The sequence below is a fragment of the Amphiprion ocellaris genome, chromosome 21 (assembly GCF_022539595.1).
Source record: "Amphiprion ocellaris isolate individual 3 ecotype Okinawa chromosome 21, ASM2253959v1, whole genome shotgun sequence".
Lineage (NCBI taxonomy): Eukaryota > Metazoa > Chordata > Actinopteri > Pomacentridae > Amphiprion > Amphiprion ocellaris.
In genome coordinates, this window is record NC_072786.1 from 1741457 (window position 1) to 1764511 (window position 23055).

Consider the following 23055-nt stretch of genomic DNA (forward strand, 5'->3'; position numbering starts at 1 on the left):
TTTAGACAAATTTGTTGGACATTAGAACAAATTTTCACTAATTCCGAAAAAAAATGTCAAAGAACAAATTGAGTCATTTTTGATCATTTTTTGTTACATTAGACAAATTTGGGGTAAATTTGGACAATTTGAGTGATTTCAGACAAAGTTTTTGTAATTTGACTATTTTTGACATTCTTCTCACATTGGACCAAACTGAGTCTTTTGGACAAAATTTTGTTCATTTTTTGACCATTTTGTTACATTAGACAAATTTTGGGTCATTTCAGACAAAATCTTTATAATTTTTGACCATTTTGTTTGGCTCAAATTGAGTAATTTCAGACAAAATTTAAGTCATTTTTTTCAGATTCTTCTAACATCAGACACATTTTGAGTCTCTTGGGACAAACTTTTTTTACAAAATTTGAGTCGTTGACAGTTTTTGTCACAGGCAAAATTTGTTATTTTGGACTAATTTTGAGTAATTGCGGTCAAATGTTTTGTTAGATTAGACAATTTTCTGTCATTTTTTAACAGATTTTGGCCTCATCGGACAACCTTTTAGTAATCTATGACAGATTTTTGTCACATTTGAGTGTTTTTGGCACTTTAGACATTTTAATCGATTTGGACAAATTTGAATAAAACACTTGGGGAAAAATAAAAATGTTTGTTAAATGTCCCAATTTGGACCATTTTTCCATAAAATGTTGATTCAAAAAGTCAAATTTAAGGGGAGAGACAGTTTTAAAATGAGTCTAAATGACGGTTAAAGTGGAGATTTTGAGACGAGAATCTTGAAATTCGACTCTAAAGTTCTCTAGTAAAACATCTTTAAACAATAAAGACGAATATTTTCTAGGATGTTTGCCTCAAAAATTCTCTTCTGGACACATTTGAGTTGCAGAAAACCATCTACAAACTTCTAAACTCAACTTATTGACGTTATTTTTGACAAAAGGCGTCAAACTGTTTCTAAACTTGAAGAAAGTCTGTCGCACTGTTGCAAAAATCCAACAAAAAAAAAACATCTAATGTGATTTTAAAAAGTGAAATAAGTGCCAAGAATGTTTTCCGAATCACTAAAATCCACTTCAGCAGCAAAATTTCTGGCGCAAAAACGTCAAAAACCGACTTAAATCCAGCTGTGGTTCATTTCTGAAGTTGTCTTTATGTTTTTAAAACGTTATGAATATGTTACTACTGTTTTTTAGTGTTTTTATTTTCTTTCTTCGTTACTGACAGCTGCAGTGCTCTTAATTTGAAAAGGGAAGTGTGAAAGGAGGTCAGTTAAATGGGTGCAGAGCCCCATTTCAAAATAAAAGTTTATTATTCCTACTTTTAAAAAAGAGAAAAACTGGAAGTTTGAGGGCAGAAATCCACTTTCTGTGTTTTATTTAGTTTGTAGAAGGTGAGAAAAAGAAAATATTCTTTGTTTTACAACTTTTTCCGTGTTTAATTTTTCTGACGGATCAACGACTCGCAGGAATAAAAGACGATTAAAGGAAATCTGAGTGTGAATTATTTCTGAACGCTGAGGTTGTTTATGTCGAGACCTAAAATTATCTCTAAATGATGTGAAAATCCTCCACATGGTGGCGCTGTGATCCAGTCTCCAAACCCCAAAACCCACCAGTAGGTTTCAAAGTCATATCTATATTTTTAAAAACATAAATTCACCAAAATTTTACCATTTCTGAGAAAGAACCCATAAAGAGAAAAAAAATCTTCATATTTTCAATGTTGTGAAGATGTACGAACGCATAGTTGATGAAATCCAGTTCAGCCGTGACAAATAACCAATTTTTTAAAATAAAAGGTACAAAATGTACCACATTTTGAGTCAGTTGGGGAAAATGTTTGTGATATTGGACAAAACTTGAGCATTTTTTGACAGATTTTTGGCGCATCATAATTTCTGAGTGATTTTGGACAAATTTTTAGCCATTTCGCACAAAATATTAGTAATTTTTGAAAGATTCTTCTCAGTCACATTCAGACAAATTGCGTCATTTTTGACAGATTTTTGTCACATTAGGCAAATTTTGAGTAATTTTTGGCCAAATTTGTGTCAAGGAACAAATTTAGAGTCAAAATTTTAGTAATTGTTGACCTTCTCACATTAGACACATTTTGAGTGATTTTTTTTTTACAGATTTTTGTCAGATTTTTAGTAATTTTAGACAAAACTTTAGTCATTTTGGACACATTATTCTCACATTGGTCGCATTTGGGACAAAATTTCAGTAATTTTTGACCAATTTGTTGTCACATTAGACAAATTCTGAGTCATTTTGGATGATTTTTTTGTCAGATTAGACAAATTTGGGGTAATTTTGGACAATTTTTGACTTATTTCTGACTAATTTTTGTCACATTAGATGAATTTTGAGTCTTGGCCAAATTTTGGGTCATTTCAGACAAAATTTTACTAATTTTTGACAGATTCTTCTGATATTAGACACATTTTGAGTCCTTTGGGGCAAACTTTTCGACACGAACAACTAATTTTAAACAAAATTTGAGTCATTTTTGACCATTTTCTGTCACGGACACATTTTGAGTAATTTTAGACAATATTTTGTCTTATATGACAAATTCTGAGCCATTTTGAAAAGTGTTTTGTCATATTGAACAAATTTCATGTAATTTTGGTCAATTTTTTGTTCGACTAGATCATTTTCTGTCATTTTTGACAAATCTTTGTCACATTTGACACATTTTGGACAATTTTTTTACTGAGATTACACAAATATGGGGTCATTTAGGACTAATTTTGAGTAATGTTTGACAGATTCTTCTCAGATTAAGCACATTTTGAGTCGTTTAAGATACATTTTTGCAATTTTTTAGTAATAGACAAAACTGTAGTCATTTTTGACAGATTCTTCTCACAGACCAAATTTTGAGTAATTCGGCACAAAATATTAGTCATTTTGGACAAATTTTAAGTCATTTTTAGACAATTTTTTTGTCAGATTAGACAAATCTGGGGTACTTCAGGGCAATTTTTGAGTCATTTCTGACAAATTTTGAGTCTTTTGGCCAAATTTTTGGTTATTTCAGACAAAAGTTGAGTAATTTTTGAATATTTTTTGTCACATCAGAAAAAAATGTAGTCAGTTCTGACCACTTCTTTTGTCACAGACAAATTCTGAGTCATTTTGGAATTTTTTTGGTGAGATTAGACAAATTTGGAGTAATTCTGACTCATTTCTGACAGATTTTGGTCACACTAACCAAATTTGGGGTAATTTCAGACAAATATTTTGTAATTTTTTGACAGATTCTTCATACATTAGACAGTTTAAGATATTTTTGCCCATTTTTTTGTCACATTAGATAAATTCCGAGTCATTCTGGACATTCTGGAATCTTATTTATTTATTGAGCATGTAGGGAAATAAAAAGTGTTTTTGCAGAGACAAACATCTGAAAGAATGTGTGCGACACCGTCATGCGTTGTGTAAATTGTTATAATTGTTCTCTTATCTTTACAAAACATCTCGACTTTGACACTAGCAGTTTAAAAAATTACATTTCCAAAAAGTGTGCTGATTTTTTTTCCTTATTTCTGACCACATCTTTGTTAGTTTTCCTCAGAGAAAACCAGGCTTTTCTTTTGTTTTGTAGTTTTTGTACATCGTTTTGCAGTAAAAGCAGAGATTAATTGAGGAGAAACGACAGTAAAAGTACACAGAGAGAGTTTCCATCACCGCCACGGGAATATAACTTATTAAATAACCGCTGCTTTTATTTCTTTTAAAAGACAAACAAAGCCGTTTACAGAAACCAAACATGCACCCAATCATTTCTCTGTTTTAAATGTGAAGTTTTGTGTTTTTGTTTGTTAGAAAAACCAAATAATTGTGATGTGAAGGAAGAGGAGCAGAGCTGAGCGAAAACATTAGTCTAAAAATCAATCAGAAATGCAACTAATCAACAGAAAATATCAAATTAATGTGAATTATTCTCTGATTTTAGCTTCTCTAGTGTGAAAATTTGATGCTTTTCTTCATTTTCTATCATGAGAATCTGAATAAATTGCAGCTTTTAGATGAAAAAAGACAATTTTGGGCTCTTTTCCACTTTAATGCCAACATTTAATCTAATTTATGAGTAAATAAAGGAACAAATTGGCAACAAATGTTGATGTTTAATTTCATTTTTAGACCAAAAATCAAAATCAGAAACAAAACAGATGAAAATGAGTAGATTTAGCAATTACAAAGAAAATTAAGCAACAAAATGTTTTAAAAAATTTAATTTAGGAGTAAATAAAGGAATAAATTGGCAGAATTAAGCAGCAAAATACACAAAAAAGTGAATTATTTTGTCATTTAAACTCCTAGATTTTAGACAGAAAAAAGTTACTTTGAGTTCTTTTACGCTTTAATTCTAATAATTTACAAACTGAAATAGTTGATTAAATACACAGTAAATGTTGCTGCAGCCATGATTCGGGCAGAAATGTTTAGATTTTGGAATAAATTGGCAGAATTAACCAACAAAATACAGAAAAATGTGAATTATTCTCTCATTTAAACTCCTTTAATGTGAAAATTTGCTGCTATTCTTGGTTTTCTTTAATTATAAACTGAATAATTTAGTCTATTGTTTACTTTTTTTTTTTTTTTTTACTATTTTCTGACATTTCAATGAATGTTTAATCTAAATTGGTGACAATATTCGATCACAGACGCCCTGATTTGTCAAAATAAATTTCGTTTAAAAAAATTACAGATCAAAAAATACACTTTAGTAATTTTTTAAAATCCATATTAACTGATTTTTTTCACAAATATTAGTTTGTTTTTTTAAGTTTTTCTCATACTTTTCAGACATTTTATTAAATGACAAGTTCAATCCTTATGTTTCGTAAATGTGGTTATTTATTCTTTTATTCTGAAAATTTTAATTCACAAACAGAAAATCAGGCGAATTATTCAAACTAATTTTGAGTTATATTTTGCGTTAATTTAATTTAAATGTTCTCTTTGAGTTCAAACTGAAGTTCAGACACTTAACGACAGATATTTAGACTTTTTTCCTCTTAAATTAACTGAATACTCACTAATCTGGAGTCTCTTCTTCCTGCTTCCTGCCTCACTGAGCATGCTCAGTAGCGTCCGTATCCACCTGACTACCTGCAGACATGAAACAATCAGCTGATCTGACTCTTTAGCATGTTAATTCATCAACAGCTGACTCTTTCTACAGTAACTTCAATGGATTTAATGAATTTAATGGAAAACCAACCCAGACGTCTTTTTGTTGTGACATCCTGTGGTGACCTTACAACATTTTGTAGTAGTTTACGGTAATTTCACCTCTCTTTAGGGTCATTTTGCATCTTTTTGTGGCAAATTTGTGTCTCTGTGTTGATTTTCCACTTTTCTGGAACTAACTTAAAGACAGGAAGTAAGAAAGTAGAACATCCCTTGTAGAAAGTTCCAAGAGTATACATACCGACAGCTGGAAAGACTTTTGATTTCACCTCTCTTTAAGATCATTTTGCATATTTTTGTGGCAATTTTATGTCTTTTCGTGTTGATTTTCCCCTTTCCTGTGGTGATCTGGTGTTAGTTTTTACCAGAATTTACTTCAAGGATCTGTAAGTCTCTAGTACTGAATGTTCTAAACTTAAAGACAGGAAGGAAGAAAGGAGAACGACCAACTGTAGAAAGTTCTAGAGTAGTAGGTCTACTCTAGAACTCTATCTTTCAATGGAAATTTTGCCTCCTTTGGTGGTATGTTTACCTATTTTTGTGGTTGATTTGGGGTCTTTTTGTGATTATTTTGCTTTTTTTGTGCTGATTTTGTGTCTGTTTGTGGTAGTTTTGGACTTTTTGTGGTAACTTTGCATCTTTCAATGTAAATTTTATCTCTATTTAGCTCTTTTTGTGCTGATTTTGTGTTTCCTTGTGGTATTTTTTGCACTATTTTTGGCGATTTGGTATCTTTCTGTGGTAATTTTCCAGCTTTTTAAAACTTATTTTAGATGTAATTTCACCAGAACTGTAGATGAAGAACCAGCTGCTTTGGTTGTTTTTACCTAAAGTGTCCACTAGGTGGCATCGCTGCTACTTTAGCTCCAGTGTGCTCCTCCTCAGACATGTTTTTATTTGTTTACTGTGTGTTTATGTGTTTGTTTATTGTGTGTTTGTGTGTATTAAACCCTGTCGCGTCTCCAGAACTACTCTTATTAACACGTTTTTAGTCTGAAACACGGAACAGCTGCGGATATTTCTAATAATCAAAGTGCTAAAAAAGCGCTCGCTTTAATCACGACGACTCTTTTATTTTGGAGGATCAGACAGATTAATTTCCCACAATCCTTAGCAGCAGCAGCAGCGGCGGCGCTGAGCGAACAGATAAATGTGTGTGTGGATATAATGACTGGAAGCGAAGGGAGCGTTAGCGTTTAGCCAGATGAGCAGCAGCCGCCGGCCGGCGTGGCCTGTGGTTCGTCGTCCACGATCTGGACGCCCCGCCTACTGGATGCTGATTGGCTGGAGCCGTTGCCCTTTATCCTCTCCTCGGCCTGAGCCGTTTCCATCATGCCTGAAAACAAAACCAGGACGTTTAGACAAAGTAAAGGAAAATATTGTCGAGATAAAGAACACAAGGATCAGGAACAAGATGCTCTGTAAAAATAGTAGTTTTTCTAACTATTTAAACATCTGTAAATTTAATTAACATGTTTTCTATAAGTATAGATTGAAAATATTTGTGTTTTTAACAGTATTTAACCATTTAAAGGTAATTTACAGATATTTACAGATTTTTTAAAGCAATAGACTAAAAATAATTGTTTTTAACATTTATTGTTAATTTACAGTTAATATCAAGTAAAAATCACAGATAAATAACATTGATTTCCATATTTTTAACTATATGTTACATTTTCTATAATTATATACTAAAAATATTTGGGCTTTTTAACAGTTTTTAATATTTTAATGTTAATTGACAGATGTTTTCTAGATTTATAGACTAAAAATAATTGTGTTTTTAACAATTCATTGTTAATTTACAGTTAATATCCAGTAAAAACACACAGAAGAAAAACACAGATTTACATAATTTCAACTGTATTTTTAAAAACAATTAAGCTTTTTCAGTGTTTTCGATATTTATAGACCAAAAATATTAGTTTTTATTTAACAGTTTTTAACAAATTACAGTTAATTTACAGATAATTACAATTTTTTTCCAAATTATAGAATAAAAATATTTGTTTTTAACAGTATTTAACTATTTACAGTAAATTTACAAATATTTACAGATGTTATCTACATTTGTAGACTAAAAACTATTGTGTTAAAAATTTATTGTTAGTTTACAGCTAATTTACAGATAATATCTGGTAAAAATCAAAGAAAAATCATGACTTTACATAATTTTGGACTGTATTTTTTTTTTAAATCAGCTTCATTGTTTTCTGCATTTATAGACTAAAAATATTAGAATTTTTAACAATTTATTGTTAATTTACAGATAATATCCAGTAAAAATCACAGAAAAAGCAGTGATTTACATATTTTTAACTATATGTTGCATTTTCTATAATCATAGATTAAAAATACTCGTTTTATATTTGTTTTGTAATTTTTACTATTTTCTACAATTGTAACATCATTGATTAAAATAATAAAAATGGGGATTTATTTAATTATTTGTTAATTTATTCTTTAATTTGCATTTACAAACCCAAAAAGTAAAAAAAATAAAACTGGCAGAAGCTCTGAGTAGTTTGATTTACTCATGATTTAATAAATAATTTTACAGTTTTTATTAATTTTGCTTTAATTTAATTTAAATGTTTGTATAAAATTAAGTGCACAGATCCTGCAGTGGTTTTAGAGGAATTAAAATATCAGTGATTTAAACTCTAGAAAAATGTTTTGTTTTCTGTTTTTTATCCAGTTAATTCCTTTCTTTTTAGTTTTTTTTTTAAGCCTCGGAGACACTGAATATTAATAAATGATATAAAATCAATAATAAAAAGTCTAATTGATGACTCATAAAACAGACACAATTTTTAAAAATTTAACTAAAAATAAAAGCAAGAACAGATCAGTCACACGGGAAACGTTGATAAAACCTCTGAGGAACGAAGACGTGGAGGTTATTAAAGTTATTAAAAGGTCAGAGCTGAGATTAGAAACAATGAAATGACGGATTTTCCAGGAAAAATGACAAATATTTCAGCGAGGCGTTGAGAAACACGATGAATAATTCTGGAAAACACCAACAGGAAGTTATTTCTGTTCCAGATGTCGACATCAGATTCTGATGCCACATTAGAAAATCCTATATACTGACATTTTTGTTCATTAAATGACTAAAAAAAAAAGCAAATTATTATTTAATTTGAGGGCAGTTGAAATGTTTATTGTTGTAGTCAGTTCAGTCCAACGTTATTGGTCGTCCAAAATGGGAAAAAATTTGATTAAAACTACTCAGAATTTGTCCAAAATCACCAAAAAAAAATGTTTTAAAACATTTTTTTTTAAAAAAAACCTCGATGTTAAGTTTCACAGACAAAAGAGGAAAAAACAGCAGATATTAGGGGAAATATTTAAGGCTTGTGGTGAAGAAAATTAAGATTTGTAGGCTTTTTTTGAAGAAACTGAGTCAGATGAGAGTTAAAAGTTGGACTGAGAGTTTATATTTTCATATTTCAGGATTTTAAGTTGATTCTTACGTTTACAGAGATCCAGGAAAAGTTCCTCGATGCCTTTATTTAACTTGGCCGACGTGTGGTAGTGTCTGGCTCCCACCGACTCTGCATAACTACAGAAAAAACACACAGAAAAACCCATTAAAAACTTTTTAAAAACACACAAAAACATCAATATTTACAGCATTTTTCTTTGTTTTTTTTCAGTAATAATAATAAAAATAAAGATAAAATCCGTCCTCACCTCTCAGCCTCTTCCACTGAAACGTGTCTGTCTTTGTCCAAATCAATTTTATTACCTGAAGACGAATAAAAAAAACATCAGAATCTGTTTTAAATCACAAAAATCAACACAAATTCATGTTTACAGATTTTATTTCTGACTCCTTTTAGCAGATTTTAGTGCATAAGTATTTCTGAAGCTTAATTTTGAAGAATTTGCTGTTTTTAGCTCCTAAAATATGACGTTAGTTATAAAATTATGGAAGTAAAACACAAAAAAAATTATTATTTTGTCATTTTTAATCGATATTTTTGTATTTACACTTCGACAGAATAGTCAATTCAGAGCTAATCAATACAGATTATTGGCTATCAAGGAGAGCAACATGGATTATTAAGAATTAATACACATTTGTGGTAAAAATTGTAACAAACGGAAACTTTCTTTGTCTATTAATGTTAACAACTTAATTAAAAGTAGCTTTTCAACATTTTTGTCTTTAAAAATGACTGTAAACACATAGAAATTAATGTAAAAATAGTCAAAGCTTACTAGGAATTTGTAAAAAAAATTACTTACAAATTGTCAAAAAAAATGACTCGAAACTAGCTGCAAAATCAAGTAAAAAATTGTCCAAAATTCAACAACATTTGGCCAAAAAAGACGTTAAAACTGTATAAATGAATTTAAAAAATAGTCAAAACTGACTCAGAATTGGTAGAAAATAACTTAAAAATAGTCAAAAATGACCAAAAACTTGTCCTGAATTAACTCAAATACTTAGTATATATTTAAACATATTTTAACTGTAAATTAGAGAAACAAAAAAAAATGTCTTAAGACTGACTGCACAATCAACTTAATATTAGTCAAGTTAGAAACTTGTCAAAAATAACAAAAAAATTGTCCAAAATGTCTTTAAACGTGTGGAAATTAACTAAAAAAATGTCAAAACTTACTCAGAATCGGTAGAAAATTACTTAAAAATTGTCAAAAAGATAACCTAATATTCTGCAGCACCGAAACTCACCAAAAAGAAAAATATCCAGATTCAAATGTAGACAAACTGACAGATTTAGATCTCTATTATCAGTTTCTATCTTGTGTCTGACGTCGACTATCACCGTTCAGGTAAATATTGTGAGCGATTAGCGGCGTATTTCCTGATAACTTACCTACTATACATAAACAAATCTCGTTCCCCAACATTTTCCTCAACTCTTTCACCCAGTTCTTCACCTGAAATGACACAAAAACACAATTAATGAGCAAATTAATGTTTTATTGAGTTGAGAAACTTACAAAGAATGAAAAAACAGTAACAGGTTGAACACTGGAGGCTTTGAAACGGTGAAAAACGTTAAATTATAACGTAAATTTAGCCGTTTTTAAGCTAATTATTAATAATTCTAATGAAGCTAAGGACTTTAGCCACTGGACTAAATGTGTTAATTTGAATTATTGAGTTAATTAAACCTTAATTAGAACCACTTAAATATGAAACATAGACACCATCAAAGATTTATTGCTACAACGCTACACTAGGCTAGGCTAGTTAGCTTTTAACAAGTTTTGACTTGTTTTCAAACATGGAAATAAATTGAATATATCTGATAATTCGGACTGTTAAATCAATGAATAAAAGAATCCACGTTATTTTACTTTCATTTACAAACATAATCTTCCATAATTCACACACAGTGATTTATATTACCTACACAAAACAACACTAAACTAATTGAAGCCTTTTGTTTTCACAGTAAAATCTTTATTTCTGGTAGAAAATGTGTTTATTTACATAGTACATAAGTCTAAAACTAATTTCTTTACATTTATTCTATCAATTAATTGCCATTTTGTTGAAGAAACTCTCAGCTTAAACAACGAAAATTAAAATAATGTCAGTTACAAGCTTCAGTCTGGATTTATTCGTTGGATTAATTCACTCACACACTAATTATACTCCACTGTAAAGAAACTAGATCTATTTAAACTCCATATTATATATTCTTATTTAAAAATCTGCCAAACATAAACCGTTTACTCGAATTAAATTCTGTTAAAAACTGAAAATTCTGCGTTATTCAGCGCAACAGGGAAGCTATTAGTGACTCAGCTGTGACCTACAGTAACGTGACAAAAATTCAGTGTGTTTTTAGGTTGAACTGCAGCCAGTGTCCCCACAGAGACGTCTATAAATGTAACTTTTTGCCTCCGGATTCCACCTGTGACCTCAGACAGGTGAATTTACCTTCTGGAAGGAGTCTTCGTCTGTAACGTCGTACACTAGGATGGCTCCATTGGAGTCTCTGTAGTAGATGGGACCTAAAGCGTGGAAACGCTCCTGACCCGCCGTGTCCTGCAAACACAAACTAACGTAAATATTTAGATACAAAACCACCAGAAACTGCTGAAGAACGGAGCTTCTCACCCAGATGGCCAAGTTCACCCTCTTTCCTGTGATGTTGAGCTTCTTTGTGAGGAAAGACGCCTGCAGAGGAAGACGAGGAAACATTAAAACAACCAGAAATCAACGGATTAATCCAAACTAAAAAAGGTAATATACTTTAATGTTCGGCTTTATTGTAGTTCCGCTGTTATTAAAATGCAATTTAATGAGCACAGAGAGCAGAGAGAAGCTAACAGATGCTAATTTCCAGTCTGATTTTTGGTATTTTACGTCTTTTAGGTTTGATTAATACAGATGTTTTTAAAAAACTGGACAACATTTGATGATAAAATTACAATATTTGTTGCATTTCATCAACAAAAATTATAACGGTATTATTATTTATTTATATTATTACTTTGATTATAATAATGATAATAATAATAATCATCATCATCATTATTGTTGCTGTTGTTGATATTTGCCATCATTTCACAGAAAAAAATAAATTAAGGTTACAAAAACAGTAATAAAAGAAAATATTAATTTACATTTTGACATTTAAAACAAACTTTAAAATATTTCACCAGAAACTTTCACTATTTTGTTGTATTTAATCAACAACAATGACAATTATATTATTTATTTATATCATTACTTCGATTCTATTGTTATGATTATTGTTATTATATTTGTTATCTATTTATTGTCATTATTACCATCATTGTAGATATTTGCCATCATTTCACAGAAAAAAACAAGTAAATTAAGGATAGCAAAAGAGTAAATGAAAAAATTGCTGTTATTTTACAGATTTTTCTAGTTTAGTTAAATCTCGTAAAATTACAGGAAAATAATATTAGTTTAGAAGTTTACCATTAAAAACTTTAAAATATTTGAACATAAAATTACAATATTTTGTTGTATTTAATCAACAAAAATTATAATTGCATTTTTATTTATTTATATTTTTACTTTTATTTTTTAATTAATATTAATGAACTACATTTTGTTTCTGTAATTTTACAAGAAATAATTGGTAATTTAACAAAATATACATTTTTTTGTTGCTATTTTTCTGACCTTAATTTACTTATTTTTTCTGTGAAATGACTAATGTACAATAATAATAATTCTTAGGGTTTCAATAGGTTCCGAGCACCACGAAGTGCAATAATAATGATAATAATAATAATAATAATAATAATAACAATAATAATGATGATAAATAATGGTAACAATAATAATAATAAATATAATAATAAAAATAACATAAACTAAAACTAAAACTAAATAAATAATAATACCAATAATGAATAATAACAAAATTATAATTTTTGCAGATTAAATCCAACAAAATATTGTAATTTTGTGGTCAAATGTCATCCAGTTTTTTAATATAATCATAAACATTCGTATTAATCAAAGCTAAAAGATGTAAAATGCCAAAAACAAGAGAGGAAGCTTTAAGATTTTTAACTTTTGTGTTATTTAGCGTTTCTAAAAAGTCAATTTTACTCATTTGAAATCTTTAAATCTGCTTGAAAAATGAGCTAAATGTCAGAGAAATCCAACCAGGAGACGATAACGGTTTTACTGCGACTCTTTATCCAGATTTAAGGAATTATTTCGGATGTTTTCGGTGCCGTCTGTTTGTTTGTTTGCCTGTCAGCAGGATTAAGTGGAAACTGGAGGAAGATAATCTTCCTTTGACTTAAAAACAAACAGCAACAGTAAAATTATATCACACTTTATGAAGGTTAAAGTCTGCAGAAGATCATAAAACACAACTATAAATCTACTATTAGTTACAGCGTACACTGATGTTTTCATTTTCTAGCATAGTCCGCATTTTTACATTATACAACTTTAGATTTTACGATGTTTGAAAAAGAAATAAATTAAATATAACCCTTTTATTGGAACTTTAGAGTCATTAAACCAAAGTATTCTGTAGCGTAGAATGGTCAGGTGCACCTCCAACACATTTAAGTCATTTCGGTCCATTTTTAAGTCATTTTGGGAAGATTTCTGTCATTTCTGACAACTTATGGACAAATTGTCTTCAATTTTGGATCATTTTCAAGTAATTTTAGACAAATTTTGAGTCATTTTGGACAATTTTTGAAGCATCTTTGAAGCATCTTGGACAATATACCAATTCCAAACCATTAAAAGCCCAAACTAACACTCACAATATGTCGCTGATGATGCTGCAATTTATAACTGCAAAATTAATCATAATCATGATTTTTGTCATTTCTGACAATTTTTGTGTGATTCTGGACACATTTTCACCAATTTTGGATCATTTTCAAGTCATTTTAGACAAACTTTGAGTCATTTTGGATGATTTTTGAAGCATGTTGTACAAATTTAGGGTCATTCTGCAAATTTTCAGTCATTCTGGATTATTTTTAATCATCTGAGAGAAATTCTGACTGATGTTGGATCATTTTTCAGTCTTTTCGACGATTTTCTCGTCATTCTGAACAAATTTTTGCTGTTTTAGATCATTCCTGGACATTTTTCTATATTTCTGGATCATTTTTGAATCATTTTGGAAACATTCTGAATCGTGTTGGATGACTTTTGAAGCATCTTGGATAAATTTAGTGTCTTTCTGCAAATTTTCAGTCACCCTGGATCATTTTTCAGGCATTTTAGACTATTTTCATGTCATTCTGAACAAATTTTCATTGTTTTAGATCATTTCTGGAAAATTCTCTGCAATTCTGGATCATTTTGAAGTCATTTTGGATCGTTTTTGAATCTTAGAATGACTTTTTTTGCACTAAAACAAACTGAATTCTTGGTCATTTCCAGGTTATTATGCTGTGATTTTACTGCTCACTTTAGACTGCTGCTTTAACTGATAAAAAAATTAACTGAATTTAATAATCGATGCTCAAGAAATGAAGCTGGACTTATTAAAACTTCATCTGTTCGTGGTTTGTGGCTCTTGAAGAAGTTAATTTAGCAGAAATCACAGCAGTTTATGGGAGTGGAACAGATTGTTACGCTGGTCGAGTTAATGTTGATGACGCATGAAGTGTCCAGCGTAAAAATATTTATCAACTGATGAAAATGAATCAACGTTGGACATCAGAGTCCTGCGAGACGTTCCGACTAATGAAACAAGATGAGATGAAAAGTTAATCTCTCCAGATGCTGATAAAAACTTGTTCTGGTTCTGTAACTACAGTAAAACCAGATTTGACAAGAGAATCAAAATATAAGACTCATATAAAACTATTATCGACGAGTAAACAAAGAGTTTTTATTTACATTTATGCTGGAAAACAAAGGAAGCAGCTGATTTAACCTCCATGTAGATCTGAGGCGAAGCTAAACAGCATTTTTTGCATATATTGTGTCACATTAACTAAGTTTTAAAGAATTTTTTTGGTAACACTTTGCGTTATTTTGTAGTAGTTATTGGCAAATTAACCAAATTTATATTCATTTTGGACAAATTTTTGTCACAATAATTAAATTTTAAGTAAGAAAGGCTTATTTTTTTTTTACCAAATGTGGATGGGTTTTAAAGTTGTGTTCAATCACCCAACAAAGACCAATCCTAAACCATTAAAAAACCCAAACTAACATTCCGATCCATGAAAAAATACAGCATTTATTTATATTATCATTTTGAACAAGTTTTTGTCACATCAACCAAGTTTTGAGCTGTTTTTGAAAAATTTTTGCCACGATAATTACATTTTAAGTAAGGAAGGCTTTTTGCACAAATTTTGCCTCATTTTGTAGTACTTATTGCCAAATTAACCAAATCTTGTGTAATTTTGGTCATTTTTTTGTCATATTAGACAAATTTTTCACTGTTTTCTTACATCTTAAAGCCCAAACAACTAATAAATAACCAACATCGACGGTGAAAACAGACTTTCAGTCGTGGTTCTGCTTTAAACTAAACCTGCAGGTGTTGAAACTGAAAACTTTCCACGTTGTTGAAATCCGTCGGCTGCAACAGCTTTTGTAACTTCTGTGGTTTCATTTTAACTTGTGAACTCGAGTTAATGGCTCGTAAATCTGATAAGAAACTCAAGGTTAAAGTCCTTTTTAACGGCAGGTCGACTCTTTTCTGTTGCCTGTCAGCAGCTGTCGGTTTATTCCACTGATCAAGACTTTAAATACGAGGTATTTAAAGAAATTGAACAGAGAAAATGTGATTGTTTATATAGTTAGAAATAAAATAATCAAGTCTAAAGCTATTTTTTACATTTATTATGTCAATTAATTGATTTTTTGTTAAAGAAACTCTCAGATTAAATGATAAAAATTAAAATACTGTGAGTTACAAGCTTTAATTGGTCATATTTTTTATATTAATTCACTCACACACTAATTTACGGCATCGAAACTAAGCTAGTCGGTATATTCTATATTTAACGTCTCATTTAAAAATCTGCCAAAAATAAATAGTTTAGTTGAATTAAATTCTGTTAACAAAAAATTCTGCGTTATTCAGGACAGCAAGGAAGCCATTAGTCACTCAGCTGTGACCAACAGTCAGGTAACAAATATTCAGGGAGGTTTTTTAGGTTGAACTGCAGGCAGTGTTTATACAGAACACAGAGGAGAAACTAAATAAAAATGTGAATAAAATATTAAATACCTACAATATGTAAACTCATTCCTGTGTTTTATTACATTTCTTAAAAATAAATAATCAAAGAATTGAACGTTATTTTGTATTTTCTTCTGATTTCTGTCATTCTAACTGCACAGAAGAGAAAATGTTAAGTCATTTTTGCCCAATTTTTTGGTAACATTGGACAAATTTTACATTGTTTTGAACAACTTTTTGCCACTAACTACATTTTAAGGAATGCTGGACATTTTTTGGTAACGTGGGACAAGTTTTGCATCATTTTGTAGTACTTATTACCAAATTTACCATATTTTAAATAATTTTGGACATTTTTTTCTCACATTAGACAACTTTTGTGTAATTTTGGACATGTTTTTGCCACACTAACTAAATTTTAAGTAATTTTGAACATTATTTTTTATAACATTAACCAAGTTTTGGACAAATTTTGTGTATTTTAGAAAAAATGCCACGTTAACTACATTTTAAGGAATTTTGGACAATTTTTTTGATAAGATTACTCAAATTTTGCATCATTTTGTAGTACTTATTGCCACATTAACTAAAATTTGAGCCTTTTTGGAAAAAAATTTGTACCACTGGACAACTTCAGACTCATTCAAAACAAGTATTTGTGACATTGGACACATTTTGAGTTATTCTGGACAATTTTTTGTTACTTTAACAAAATTCTTAAGGATTTTTGGACTTCTTTTTGGTGACATTAGATTATGCATCATTTTCCAGTATTTATTGCCACATTAACCACATTTTTAGTTGTTTTGGACAATTTTTCTCGTCAGATGAACTAAATTTTAAGGAATTCTGGACATTTTTTCCACTCGACAGATTTTGAGTCATTCTGGTGAAGTTTTTGTAGCATAAATAAAGAAATTCAACTTGTTTTTTCAAATTTTTGTCATTCTAACTAAAATATTTCTGAGTATTGTCTTCTTCTTTATGTTGTTTTGTTTCTGTAGAGCTGCAGGATTTTATATTAAAGTGAATAAAAATGAGTGAAAAACATTCCATAAACATCTGGAGGTTCAGAGATCAGAGACTCTTCAGATACAAACAGAAGTTTTCTGAACTCCAAATGAAATTATGATGAAGGGAAAATATTTCTGCATCTCATGACGAGCCGTGAAGGTTTAATAATGTGGAGCTCGTGCTGCGACTCGACGGACGACCAATCGTCTTCCAGCTCCGCCGTCGACTCGTCACGTCTGATTTCATGCCGTCGGGTCACATGACGCCCCGGAGAGTCGTTCAGCATCATGTGACCTTAAAACATGAATCAAACCCTCTGATGAAACATTCTGACTCTGGAGAACCAACATCTCCTCCACAGACTCCGTTTCCCACAATTCCTCTGGATTCTCAACAGGAAGTTAGCATCTGTTAGCTTCTCTCTGATCTCTGGGCTCAAATAACTACATTTAAATAATAAAGTTGAACTAAAACAAAGCATTAAAGGATATTTTATAAGAAAATTCAAACATTCTACCAAAATAAAATTTTTAAAAAATGTAAAACTCTGACACCAGAAAATTGTAATATCACAGCAAATACCTGATTAATTATAATTAAAACTGATTAAAATACAGTAAAAAGCTGCAATTCTGTTGTAAAATTACAGATTTTTGATGTTTGTCTTGCTGATTTTTTAATGTTGAGTATTTTTTGGGTTTTTTGGTAGTTTTATGAGAAATTTTAAACAAAACGTGGAAAATCTGTAACATAACAGCTAATTTCTTTTGTTTTTACTATTTTTCTCTTTAATTTACTTATTTTTTCTGTGAAATGATGGCAAATATCTGTAAAATCAATTTAAATTTTTGCTGAAGACAAATTTTGCATCACTTTGTAGTACTTATTGCCAAATTTTTAAAAAATTCAGTCACTTTGGACAAAATTTGATAACATTTGACAAAATCAGTCATGCTAAACACATTTTTGTCACATTGACTAAATTTTAAGGAATTTTGGATGCTTTTTTGGTAATATTGGTCAAATTTTGTCTCATTTTTTAGGATTCATTGTCAAATTAACCAATCTTTGAGTCTTTGTGGACAAATTTTTGTACTACTGGACAAATTTTAAGTCATTCTGGTGAAGTTTTTGTAGCATAAATAAAGAAATTCAACTTGCTTTTTTATTGTTTTGTCTGATTTCTGTCATTTTGTATCATTTTAAATCATTTTGGACATTTTTCTTGTCGCATTAACCAAGTTTTGAGTAATTTTGGACATTTATGTGCCATGTTAACTAAACTTATGGAATTTTGGATGTTTGTTTGGGAACACTGGACTAATTTTTTTAAAACATTTTTTAGTACTTATTGCCAAAATAATGAAGTTTTGATTTGTTATGGACAATTTTTTGTCACATTACCTACATTTTAAGGAAATTTGGACATTTTATTGGTAATATTGGTCAAAGTTTGGGTAATTTTCTAATACTTATTGCCAAATTAACCAATTTGTGAATCATTCTGCTGAAGTTTTTGTACTATTAATAATACATTCAACTTATTTTTCTCTTTTGTCTGATTTCTGTCAATTTAACTGTCAAACTGAAAATGTTGGGCAAATTTTATTTTATTATTTTTATATTAAATTTTCTGATCAAATTAAATGATCAAATTTTAGCTGTTCTTACTGGTTAAAGCCCTGCTGGATTCGTGTTTCTGGTTCTGGTAAACACTCCCTCCACCACCCTCTGGCTCCCCGCGGCTCTCAGCGGCAGCTCCGGCCGCCTGTCGAGCCTCTTGCGGCGGCTTCCCTCCGCGCGGAGCCCCACCGCTGCCCCGGATGTCTTACCTGTAGAGTCGTGATGTGTTTGTCGTTGAACTTGTTCTCGCAGTACCGGAGCACCAGCGACGTCTTCCCCACGCAGCCTTCCCCCAGCAGCACCACCTTGAAGGAGTACGTCTTGCCGCTGTGGACGCCCGAAGCCGCCGCCGCCGCCGCCGCCATGGCCGCCGTCGGTCGCTCGGATCCGGGGCTTTATCAAAACAAGCTAGCTGCTAATGCTAACCGCCGCTAACTGGAACTCACATCGGCTTCCGACTCCCGAAAACCGGCTAAAATCAAGAGGGACGCCTCGACAGCGCTCGGAAACCGGCCGGTGGTCGGTGTGTGGCCTCAGCGGGAGTAGGGAGGCCGGACCGAACGGAACCAGACCCGGGAAAGAACCGAACCGAAGCGCTGCTTTTCTCCGACTAATGGCGTCGGACGGAGCTAGCTGTTAGCCGCCTAGCACTGCGGAGATCGTCTGTTAGCGGCAGGAGGGATCATTCAGCCGGAAGTCCCTTATCACGCCTCACAACAATCTTTATACCAGTAGGTTTTTATAGGAAACAGAAACACATGGAGGGAAATTAAAACACGACATGACATGACAAGTTAGCCAACATTAAACAACTTCATTTAAAGTCAGAAAAGTATCATATAAAAGTCACAAAATCTGATAAAAAAAGTCATATTTTTCAGCAAATTATGGTGAAATAGTAAATTATGAGTCATTAAATTTATGTCAGTGTCAGTCTTAAAATACAATATAAAGATGGAAGCAAATGAAAAAGAGGTGCAAAATTAACACAAATGTGCAGAAATTGAGTGAAGCAACACAAAATAAGCAGCAAAGAGACACAAAACTATAAAAGACTTTTTTGAGCAGAAAAAGCTGCAAATTACCATAAAATAGACAAAATATACACAAATAGAAGAAAATGACTGAAAGGAAAATGTAAAAAAAAAAAAGAAAAAAAAACAAGAAAATAATCCAAAAATTGTGGACTAAAAGAACAATTTTGAGGTAAAAAGTCTTTTTATATACATTTTTATATAATAAGGTAAAATTCTGAGCTAAAAAGTAAAGTTGTTGACTTATGATGTCAAAATTTCGACAAAAAGTCAAAACTATGAAATAACAAGTTGAATTGATTCTATAATATAGAAAACAAAACAAAACAAATCATCTTAAAGAGTCTAAACTATGAGCAAAAGGTCAAAACATGACAGAAAAAAATTATTAAACTTCAAGATTTTTCTTTTTCTTCATGCAAATTATAAGATTTAACATCAAAAAGGAAACAAAAAGTCAAAGTATGAAATAAAAACTTGGATTTTACAATTAAAAATGGTAAAATTAAGAAAAACTGAGATAGAAACACTGAAATAATGAAATAAACGTCTAAAGTTTGACATATTCAACACAAATCATGTAATTAAACATCCAAATTGAGATAGAAATGAGAAATTATTACATAAAATATCAAATTAATGCTTGTAAAAATTTAAAATAGTCATAACATTTAGTCTCAGCTAGAAGAAAAATCGGTGCGGTGAAAAGTCAGAGAAAAGTGGAAATTATCCAAAATGTAAAAAAAATTTAAAAATTATGAGACTAAAAGTCAAAACAGTGAAACTAAAGCAAATATGTTTGGATTTCTAAGTAAAACGTTCCTAAATATGAACATTAAACTGTTAAATTATGAAACAGAAACGTTTGTTGTGTCTTAAATATCTTTCATTTAACCAGGAAGTGTTTCTGTTCGTGTCTGAGGCTGGTGCTCAGAAGAAGCAGCGGAGTGAGACCTCCTCACCGCGGCTCCTCTCTGCAGCGTCACATGACGACATAAAAACAACAAACATCCGTTTATTATTGTTTTACTTTTACATTTTTTGTTTAATATTCTGACTGATTCCGTTTAATGCAGCTTCTGACCTCAGAACAGCATAAATAAAATAATAAAAATATCAGAAATTAAAAAGAAGTAATTCAGAGATAAAAAAAAAAATTATTTAATATTTAAAAAGTCAAAATATTTAATAAAATATTTTTGTAAACTATTTGACCCTCAAAAAGTGACAAAAATCGACCTATTTAGTTACTGTAAAATTATTTAATTTAAAGTTTCATTTTCTGTTTACAGAATCAAAGATATGAGCCAAAAATAAAAAAAAATATTTGGATTAAAAAAAAATAAAAATGCTCATTTATTGAGTCAAACTTTTGAGCTAAAATGTTACATTTTAATCTAAAGGGTCACGGTGTGGAGATAATTCCAAAAATGTGGAAAATATGTTAAAAACTTTTAATTCCAAAGACATAAAACTTAAAAAATAAAAAATGTGCAAAAACATAACAAGAATAAATTAAATTAAAGGTAAAACTTGAAAATTTGAAAGGGTGAATATTCACTAAATAAAAATTATTTATTATATATATATATTTTTTTTTTTTTTAAAGAAAGCTTTTTACTTATTGAGCTTACATTGTGGAATAATTTTCACAGAAAGTAAATAAAAATGTTAAAAATGTTAAATCTGTGAAATAGCATGATATTGGGCTGAAAATCCCATTTTAAGGCAAATGTTTTAAATGTTTAGTCAAAACTATGAGTACAAATATTTTAAAAAGTTTAAAAATCAACTATTTATTTAATGGTTCAAAATTTGTGATAAAATTTGAAATTATTTGATGTAAAAGCAAAACTTGTCTCAATGAGTCAAACTTGTGAAATAAAATTCATAAATTCTGAGAATTAAAGTCAAAACTCTAAGATTTATTTTTCGTTTCCATCTGTAGAGACTCAAACTAACAGTAAAATCACAGTAAAAATAAATAAATGTTTATTTTTAGCTTCTGTGATTTAATTTTCTGTTTTCTGAGTCTGAGTTTGACATAAAACTTGATTTCTCTGAACGTTTCCTGTTTGCAGTTCAGTCGATCGACCAGCAGAGTTCAGGGTTGCTCTGAAAATAAAAAGTGACGAGAATTTATCAAGAAAATCTGTTTCTCTGCTGCTTTAACGTGTTTTTATCAGCAGCTGATCACAGATTACGTTAGAAAGATAAAGGAAAGACCAAAAAGAGACGCAAAATGATTCCAGAAAGACTCAAAACAGTCACGAAAAACTACAAAAAGACGCAAAATGACCAGAAGCAGCTAAAAACTAATAAAAACAAAAGCTAAATGAGCACAGACAGAAAATGACAGGAAAAAGTTAAGAAAACACGACAAAAGAACACAAAATGAGCACAAAGAGCTGCAAACAAAAGAAAAAGAGATGGAAAATCACCAAAAAATCTCACAAAGCAACTAGAAAGACACAAAATGACCCGAAACAGACACAAAACAGCCACGAAAAACAATGAAAAAGACATATAATGACTAGAAAATAACAACATACAGGCACAAAAACATGACAGAAGAATGTAAAAAGATCCAGAAAAATGAAAATGAGACACAAAATTATTAGAAAAAGACACAAAACAGCCAAAATAACTACCCAGAGGCACAAAATGACCAAAAATAGCTGCAAAATGAGCACAAATAGACAGAAAATAACAAAAAGTCACAAAAACATTACAGAAGAACATAAAATAACCACAAATAGCTACAAAGAAATGGAAAAATTACCAAAAACAGATGCAAATAAATAGAAAAAGATGTAAAGAAATGAAAAAAGAGATGCAAAAATGAACACAAATGGACAGAAAATTTGTGAAACTAGAAACAAAATGACAACAAAAAGATGCAAACAAATGCAGAGTGAAAGAAAATCACAGAAAAGAGAACAAAGATGCAAAAACAACCACAACAGAACACAGAAATGACCAAAAACTGATGAAAACTGGATTAAATGGATGGAAAACAGCCGCAAAAAGATGCAATATGACCAGAAACAGACACAAGTCGACAAAAAGATGGAAACAAGTAAAAAAGACACAAAATGAACACAAATGTACAGAAGAGGAGTGAAAAGACACACAAGATGAGCAGCAAAGAGCTGCAAAATTGTGGAAAAAAGACTTTACTGAGGAGAAAAAGCTGCAAAATTACCAAAAATAGACACAATGCAACTGCTAGCGATGCAAAATGGACACAAATAAAAGGAAATGACTACAAGAAAAATGTAAAAAACCCAAGAAATCCAGGATGGAATTTAAAATCCTGCTTCTCACATATAAACTTTAAAAGACCAACTCCATCAGATCTTAAAGGGCTTATTGTTCCAAATCATCCTAACATTTCTACCACAGTAGCTTCTCTTCATTGGCTTCCTGTAAAATCCAGGATAGAATTTAAAAACCTGCTTCTAACATATAAAACTCTTAATGACCAGCTCCATCTCATCTTAAACATCGTACTGT

General features: G+C 30.5%; 1 protein-coding gene across 1 annotated transcript; it reads right to left on the reverse strand.

The window, feature by feature from the left end:
* Positions 1-1213: 1213 nt before the first annotated feature.
* rab21 (RAB21, member RAS oncogene family) lies at positions 1214-19162 on the reverse strand. Its single transcript, XM_023262527.3, has 7 exons — positions 18715-19162; positions 11323-11382; positions 11143-11250; positions 10067-10130; positions 8913-8967; positions 8693-8781; positions 1214-6546 (listed from the first exon to the last, which is right to left on the reverse strand). The coding sequence occupies exons 1-7, from the start codon at positions 18868-18870 to the stop codon at positions 6407-6409; spliced, it is 672 nt and encodes a 223-aa protein (XP_023118295.1). The 5' UTR covers positions 18871-19162; the 3' UTR covers positions 1214-6406.
* Between the last annotated feature and the right edge of the window lie 3893 nt (positions 19163-23055).